The sequence below is a fragment of the Jaculus jaculus genome, chromosome X (genome assembly GCF_020740685.1).
Source record: "Jaculus jaculus isolate mJacJac1 chromosome X, mJacJac1.mat.Y.cur, whole genome shotgun sequence".
In the NCBI taxonomy this organism is placed as follows: Eukaryota; Metazoa; Chordata; class Mammalia; order Rodentia; family Dipodidae; genus Jaculus; species Jaculus jaculus.
The window spans coordinates 47,027,086-47,035,729 of record NC_059125.1 but is presented as its reverse complement, the minus strand read 5'-3'; the positions used below and the strand labels follow the sequence as shown (position 1 = coordinate 47,035,729).

Below are 8,644 nucleotides of genomic sequence, written 5' to 3'. Positions count from 1 at the left end.
GTATTCACATTGTGTACAGAGGCCCTGTGACCTAAAAAATGAGGGTTACTTGCTTCCTTGAGACAAAGTATGGCTATGTAGCTTAGGCTGGCCCATGATTCAAGGTTCTTCTATCTCAGTCTTCTGAGTGCTAGAGTTAGAATTATATGCATGCATTACTACAATCATCTAGGATTTATTTTTAATGATAATAGATTTCCTAACTAGAGGTGGGTATTTTTGAAATTTTCAGCAATTCAGCAGAAAATCAGATGTAAAGAAAATAATAATCCACTAAAAATTTTCCTATCCAAAGGTTGACAAATGTTTCCTATAAAGGATTATATAGCAAATATTTGGGCTTTGCATGTCATATATAGTATAACTCATTCTTTTTTGGTTTTGGCTCCAGCCTTTAAACATGAAAAAAAAAATCACCCTTATAGCTCACTAACTACTAACTTAAATAATAAACAAACAAATAAATAATATATATGGTGGCACATTCCTTTAATCCCAGCACTTGGGAGGCAGAGGTGGGAGGATCACATAGTGATTTCCAAGTCAGCCTGGACTACAGTGAAACCCTACTGCAAAAAAACAACAACAAAAGTATGATAGATCATGAGGTCGACTTTACTTTAACCATGTAGTTTCCCCACCTTAACAAGGTCACCAAATAACCCAGATGCTTAATCTTTAGGTCATCTTAATGGATTGAAGAGCACTGTTTGATATGCACTTAGATTATACCCTTCTCCTTAGAAAATGATCTTCACTTGGCTCCCAGAGCATCATTTATATTCTCTTTGAACACATACTTCCATACAGTCTATCCTTTTCTTCTTTGCAAGTTCTTCAATTTCCTGGACTATCACGTTAGAGCATTCCATGGCTCAATCTTTATATTCTCTTCCATTAGAACACAAAAGGTGAGATCCGTCTTTCTCATTCTATCAGCTAATACTGTTGATTCTGCTGTTCAAATATACCTAGATGCTGACCACTCTCTAGCACTGCAAAATTCAGTATCTTGCTTATGATGTCATTATTAATTAAAAATAGATTGTGTGTGTGTGTGTGTGTGTGTGTGTGTGTGTGTGTGTGTGTGTTTGAAGTAGGGTTTCACTCTAGTCCAGACTGACCTGGAATTTACTATGTAGTCCCAGGGTAGCCTTGAACTCATGGTGATCCTCCTACCTCTGCCTCCCAAGTGCTAGGATTAAAGGCTTGCACCACCATGACCAGCTTAAAAATAGATTTTTAGGGCTGGAGAGATGGCTTAGCGGTTAAGCGCTTGCCTGTGAAGCCTAAGGACCCTGGTTCAAGGCTCGGTTCCCCAGGTCCCGCATTAGCCAGATGCACAAGGGGGCGCACGCATCTGGAGTTCGTTTGCAGAGGCTGGAAGCCCTGGCGCGCCCATTCTCTCTCTCTCCCTCTATCTGTCTTTCTCTCTGTGTGTCTGTCTCTCTCAAATAAATAAATAAATAAATAAATTTTTTTTAAAAAAAATAGATTTTTAGGTTTATCTTCCTTGATAATTTCCAAGATTGCCTCCACCTGAATAAGTATTACTAAGTTAGAAAAACATGATTATATATATACATATATATATACTGATGATAGCCTTGTAGAAGTATATAATTTTTACAGTGTACCATGAACTCTTATTTCTTCTCTTAAAATGTATAAAAGCAAAGTCAAACTGTAATATGAGAAGCCAAGAAGATGGTCTTTCTGCTACCTGAGTGGAGTTAGATAGTTGGTTTTTCCACGGCTCCTCTGCGCTGCTGGTCAGGTTTGTGCGGTTATGAGGTAGAGTGAGTGCGTTTCGCTGCAGGTAAGGCACGTTTCCATTACTTCCATTTCCTGTTATGTGATTATTGCCTATCAAAATAGTGTCTGTACTTCCCAGCGTTCTTGGTGTGCTACAGGGAACATGGCCTGCAGAAAAGGGTCCATTGGCCAAAGGCTGCCCAGGGCAGGCAGGGCGGACTCCAGGCTGAGAGACGCTAGGCATTCTGGTCAGAGCAAGCTGTGGCTGCTGGCCAGAAACTGAGTTTGTAGGCAGTGATGAGTCAGCTGCTGGCCCATTAGGAATTCCAGTAGGTCGTACCTGTGCAACTCCTGTTTGTCTCATCTGCCAGAAACAAATGAAAAGTAAATAAATGCTGTTTGCATCCCAAGGGGTCATAACTAGAATGTAAAGTTGAACAAATAAGAATCTCTGAATTGATCTCAACATTTAATTTCCCTAGGTTAAAAAAATACCCAATTTAAAGCATCTTAGGCAAATCAGAAATATACTTCATGTTAAATAATATCCTGTTAAGAATGTAAGAATGACAAAAGGAAGCAAATAAAAATTATGGAAAACAGTCTGGAATTTATAGTACTTTTACTCAAATCACAAAATAGGGAACCTCACAATTGTATTCTAAACTACGCCCGGTGGTTCAGGCCTGTAACCAGTTACTTGAAAAAGCCGAGGCAGGATGATCTCAAGTTCAAGGTAAGCCTGGGTAACAGAGTGAGTTCAGAGCCAATGTAGGCAACTTCGTAAGAATGTCTTATATGTATAAGACGCAGACAGATCCTCCAAACTAAACACCTACCAAATCTACAAAATCTCCCCTTCGTTTAGGATAGTTATCAAATACTAAAGAGGAAATGTGGGTAAAGTTAAAAAAATGAAGTATGCTCAAAATTAAATTCATAATAATAAAATACTATTTCTAGCATTTTACAAAGTACACATTACTAAGTTCTAGCAGATAAAAGTAGAAAGTAGGCATGGGTATATATGCTCTACAATGGTGTTCATCATTAAAAATGTACAATATATTGGGCTGGAGAGCTGGTTGAGCAGTTAAGCACTTGCCTGTGAAGCCTAAGGACCGGGGTTCGAGGCTCGATTCCCCAGGACCCACATTAGCTAGATGCACAAGGGGCACACGCATGTGGAGTTCATTTGCAGTGGCTGGTGGCCCTGGCATGCCCATTCTCCCTGTCTGTCGCTCTCAAATAAATAAACAAACAAAACAAATGTATAATATACTAACTTACTTTAGGGGGAAAATGCTATACTCACTTGCTGCTGCTGCATCAAGACAAACTGACTTTCCAGCTGTTCTAGCATAAGTTTCTGTGCTGGATTTAGATTATTACGATTTGCACGGAGCTGTTCCATGTGCTGGAAGAAGAAAAAAGAATACAGTTAAAGACATCTAAGAAATAAGCTACCAATTCCTATCAACCTTTCTCTGAAGTAATTCTATAAACTTGACTACAATCTGGTTAAGGGCACTGATATCTTACCAACAATTATCAAGCTCAACATTAAAGTCCTTGAAAAAGTATGAGGAAGCAGTGCAAGAGTAAGAATCTTCATCTAAGCAAGCTTTATTGTGATCTTTGAGAGAAATGGGCATAAAATTTTACTCATTATTTTTTTCCGTGTTCATACAGAAAGTTCTGCATTGTAATAAATATGCTCAAAGCAGCACTGCCTAGAATATGGAAAATATGAAGATATTCTGACCATCTAAAACTATTGAACTGCTTGAATAATAGTGACATTTATATTTAAATAGTGATATAACAGAAACAATAAAGCTTTTTGTATATTGATATGAAAAGGCCTATAAAGGATAGAATTAATAGCATACAGTAGAATCCCCTCCCACTTTCCCAAGGGAGATATCTTTTAAGATTTCCTAGTGGATGCCTAAAACCGTAGATGAACCAAGCACACTAATTAATGCCTTTTTAATCCTAACAAGGCTACCTCAGGGTATTTCTCTTCTCCTTCCAAACATTTGAGGCAGGGTCTCTCTTGCTGTGACTACTTGTGAGCTTCTGGACTCTCTTGGCTCTACCTCCCATTAATGCCTTAGATGCACTAGGATTACAGACAAATGCACCATTTTACACCGGGCTTTGCATGAACACTGGGCTGGCAGGCTTGAAACAAGTTCCTTTAGCTACAGAGACTATCTCCTCATCTCCCATGCGGCCATAGCTTTTGCACTTTGAAACTACAGAAGAATTTCCCCCTTCTGTACAATTTCACAGATAAATTCATTCTTACCACAGATCTTTAAAAAACAAACAAAACTATGCATATAACTCCCCCCCCCCGTTCTTATTAAGGAGCTTTTTACCTTTTGATTTAAGGGAAGCACTTTGTGGTTTCTCTTTGATATATCAGCATTGCCAGGTTCACTATTTTTGTGGTTTGCAGCATTTATTAAAGAAATTATGATAATGAAATAGTTGTTTTGACAAATGAGATGGTGATTAAGTGATAAATGCCAAGTAGCACATACAGTATGGACACAATGGATGAATCACATCCAGGTAGGATAGAGTGGGATTTAACTATGCCACTCAGAATATTGTAAGTTAATTTGATATTTTTGGACAATGGATGTCTATAGGTAACTAAAATAGCAGAAACTAAAACCATGGATAAGGGAGAATTATTTATACATAGGATTATCATTTGCATAAAAAGAGGAGAAAAATAATTTGAGAATGGGGGCATAAAGTTGCTTATACATGCACTGCACATTATAAGCACAGCAAATGTCTGGAAAGGCAGGCAAGAAACTAATAATATCAATTATCTCTTAGTAAGGTAACTGAGTAAGGGCAGAAGTTGAAAGGTTTTACCTTATATAATTTATATTCATACTTAATGCATGTGAATGCCTTGTCCTTTTTTATTTTATTTTGGGGGTTTGCATGTATGTGGTATGAACACATGCAGAGCCCAGAGAAGGATGTCAGATAACCTCTTCGGTTACTCTTAGATTTTATTTCCTTGAGATCCAAGTGTCTACCTGCACCTGGAATTCACCATTTATCAGCCTCCATTCTCTACCCCATCCCCTCGGCCTTGGGGTTACTGTAACCTCTAAATGTCTGCCTTCTTTCATGGATGCTTGCATGGATACACACTGAGCCATCTATCATCCCTGCATTGACTGTTTTGTTTTTTAATTAACTAAAAACAAGTAAAGAATAACTACAAATTTTCTCCATTATTCTAGTAAACATGTACTCATTTTGTTTATGTACATAGAGTTTCCTGTCATTCAAATTTAAGAGTATGTAAAGCCCACTATTCTTTCTGAACAACAAAAAATAAATAAATAAAATTATTGGTCCAGTTTATCTTACTTACCTGTAATTTCTGTGGTGTCAAACACCATGAATGAGCTTGTTGCTGTACTGGAGGATGTGACGCTGCATGGCCACCACTCCAATTATCAGAAGTATTCTGAAGAAAATCGATAAAAAAAAAATTAAGAATTATTTGGTTAACTTAGTAGAATTAACATAATCACTTAATGAAGGTCAAATGTCTATGAGTAGGATTATTAACATATAAAAAGATGCTACTAAATTCTTAGAAAACAATTTACATGCACATTAAACTTGGTAATAATTTTAAGTTGATTCATTAATAAACCACCCAAAAGGCCCACCCCTAAACTATAACCCAAATGGCTAGCCTGTACACCACACTGTTCACCTAAATCCAACATTAAGTTTATTTCAATGTCAGTAAAAAGTGATGATGAAAAGTGTGCTGAGAGCTTAACGGTGGGGAGATGAATAAAATGATTTGATGAATGCAAATTATCCCTACTTTTTGTATTTAGTATGATTCTAAGAGTTTTGGGTGAGAAAACTTAAGCCTTTCACTTTTTGATGTCCACAGTTATAAAGTAAAGGACAAGAGGTGTTCAAACTGTACTCTTTCAGGGCAGCTGGAGCTTCTGTTTTGACTGGGATTTTCTATTTCTCTATAATATATACCTTTGTTGGACTAGATGTTCTTTTCCTCTTGGCAGGACTGGACAGGTCATCTAGTTGGCTAGAACGAATCATGTGTAGTGGCAAGGATTGCTGTGAAATTGGTGTTTGACTGAGGCCTAATACAGGTTCAGTATTTGGATGATGAGGTTTACATGCCTAAGAATCACAGAAGGAAGACAAAAATAGGGTGCTATATATTCTTACTTCATTCCTTCAAATTATAAAACTTTACAAGCTGTATACTTTTTGAAGTTATGTGGACATCTCTGATTGCAATTATTAACAATCAAAATCAAATGAATCATCAATGGAGTAATATGTACCTTCCTTTGAAAATCTAGCTTTAAAAATTAAATAAACCACTGCAGCATTATTTTAAGAAATCTTCCAAAATCAGGAAAATGCACAAAGGTTCTAAGTTGGTACCCCAAAATTTCTTCCCATTTCTGAGGGAATTTTATTTTGATCTAGATTCCCTTTGCAATTAAATCAAAAGGCTTTTCATTAATAAAAGCCTACTGTGCTTAGTTAAAATAAGCTTGACCACTACAGATTAAAAGAACCCTTAAAGCTGGGCACCTATAGAATATAACCCAACTTCTCACCTGCTGTGCTGTGTTCATGGCACCCTGCCTGGAGGTAAGCTCTGCGGGGATTGGTAGGCTCCATGCCTCCTCAATACTAGGAAGTAATTTAGTTTTATTCTGTAGACTACCTTGTGGAAGGTTACACAACTGAGCCTAGGAAAAATTATGTAAAAAGCAAATTTAACACAAGCCTATGTGAGTAAGAGCAAGTCCACTAAATCTTCCTAATGCTATAGCTAATTCTTTTTTTCTTTTTTCCTTTTAAAGAAAATCTATTCTAAATTTGGGGCTTTAGAAAGACACTAACTATAAAGAGGGTAACCAGAATATAAACCTTTGTGAGAACTAAAGCTAAGCTCTGTTTACAGAGTTCTCATTAGCTGTCTTCTCATGAAACTCTGAGCAAGAGTGAAAGACAGTGTTTGTGTTCTTTTATTTAAAATGCTATGACAACTTAAAAATGTAGACAGTACATTGAAAAAAAATTATGTAAATTAATATGCATCAACAGCGTAAATGTGCAAAAGAGCATTTTAATACTGCATATCTTACTTAAAATGAAAAGTAAAATAATATTACAAGCTATGGTATGTTTACAAAATATGGAAACAGATTATAGACATCAAAAGACAACTAGACAAACTTTCCAGCCACCCACCTCCTCCTGCCTGAGGGTTCTGGGGAAATAATGTGGCTTTAAAACATTGTTATGTAATTTTCTTTTTTACCTGTAAATACTTAATTCTTGCGGCAAGTGCAGAGGTATTACTACAAGTTTTGCTTCTAGTTGCATTTAAATAGCATTTAATGGCATCCTGGGGCTGGTTGCAGGATTCATAGAGAGTGCCTAGATCCATCCAGGCTGCAGCATGGCCATGATCCAATTGTACAGCACAAATATAGGCCTGTAAAGCATCCATAGGCTGATTTTGCTGCTGATATAGCACACTAGAAAGAAAAATTAAGAAATCAACCAAGAACTGTTTAGTTTCATAAATGATTTAAACTATAAAGTACATTTTATATGATAAAACGATCTTTGCATGATACTTATCATTAATTTTATACAAAATCTTACCCTATTGAACACCATGTATCTGCACTTGCTTCGGATTTATCAATAGATTGCCTGTAAGATATAAAGGCATCTTGAACTTTCCCAATACTTGAATAGCACCTGAGAAGGGGGAAGGGAAATCAAAACATTCCATTAATACTGAAAATAGTTAAAATGATTGATTAAAAAAATGGTTATGTTAGCAAAGCAAATATTTTTTAAAATCTAAAAAGGTAATATATTTACATGTGTATGTATATACAAAGAAACTGCAATGTACATTATAACTAGCAATTCAATAAACTGCACTAGTCTTTTTTAGAGATGCTAAAGTATAATAAATTAATGAATTCTATTAAGTACAGACCATATCAATCCAATACTATAACATTGAGAGTTGAACCAAGCCCCTCCCCACTCTACTTTTTTTTTCTTTTCCTTTCCTTTTTTTAAATTTTTTAGACAGTATCTCACTCTAACCCATGCTGACCTGGAATTCACTCTGTAGCCCAAGCTGGCTTCAAACTCACCAGGATCTTCCTAGGACAGCCTCCCAAGTGCTAGGGTTAAAGGTATGCATCACCACACCCAGTTCTTTGCTTATATATCTTTATGTCTAGCTTCACAGTCAGTACATAGTTTAAAAAACTAAAAATGGCATTGTATGTTAGTGAGCTGATATAAAATTAGATTCCAAAAAAAGTTAGATTTCAATTCTGTTTTTTCAAATAACAAAAGGCAATAATTCTTTAATTTATGAAAATGAAATTGTAGCATAATCTAAGTATCAAAAATAGTACAAAAATATGGTATAATACAGTATTTGTGACTAATAAAGATAGCAAGATAAATGTTTAAGACCTGCCATTGTCTTAATGTTGTTCATCTGATAGATACACGAACAGTAGCTGAAATTACAAATATACACATTATCTTCTTAGTGCTTGGTGCTAAAAGAAAAAGAAATAAAACCTCAAACCTTGTCTTTAAGGAGCTTAAAATTTAACTGAGGACTGAAGATGCTGTACATGTCATAATACCATATCAAATGGCAAACACAAACAATGTAAGAAGAGACTACCATCCACTGCAGGATATGGAAAAGGCAAAAATGGATGACAGTAAGGGATGTACACATGTATCCATGCATATTACTTAAAGTAGTGCATGCTGTCAAACAATACACAAAATAGCA

General features: G+C 36.0%; 1 protein-coding gene across 5 annotated transcripts in view; it reads right to left on the bottom strand.

Annotated features, from left to right (window-relative positions):
* Kdm6a (lysine demethylase 6A) overlaps positions 1-8,644 on the bottom strand; it is a 189,039-nt gene that overhangs the window by 40,140 nt on the left and 140,255 nt on the right. For 2 of the 5 annotated variants that reach the window (XM_004665766.2, XM_004665769.3), the window contains exons 11-16: positions 7,471-7,569; positions 7,121-7,340; positions 6,411-6,545; positions 5,168-5,263; positions 3,071-3,172; positions 1,724-2,119 (exon numbers count right to left, since the gene is read on the bottom strand). In XM_004665766.2, the coding sequence (XP_004665823.1) occupies positions 1,724-2,119; positions 3,071-3,172; positions 5,168-5,263; positions 6,411-6,545; positions 7,121-7,340; positions 7,471-7,569 (1,048 nt within the window). Of the gene's footprint in view, positions 1-1,723; positions 2,120-3,070; positions 3,173-5,167; positions 5,264-5,805; positions 5,962-6,410; positions 6,546-7,120; positions 7,341-7,470; positions 7,570-8,644 lie in introns of all 5 variants that reach the window. The other 3 variants (XM_004665765.3, XM_004665768.3, XM_004665771.3) reach the window with 3 other exon arrangements.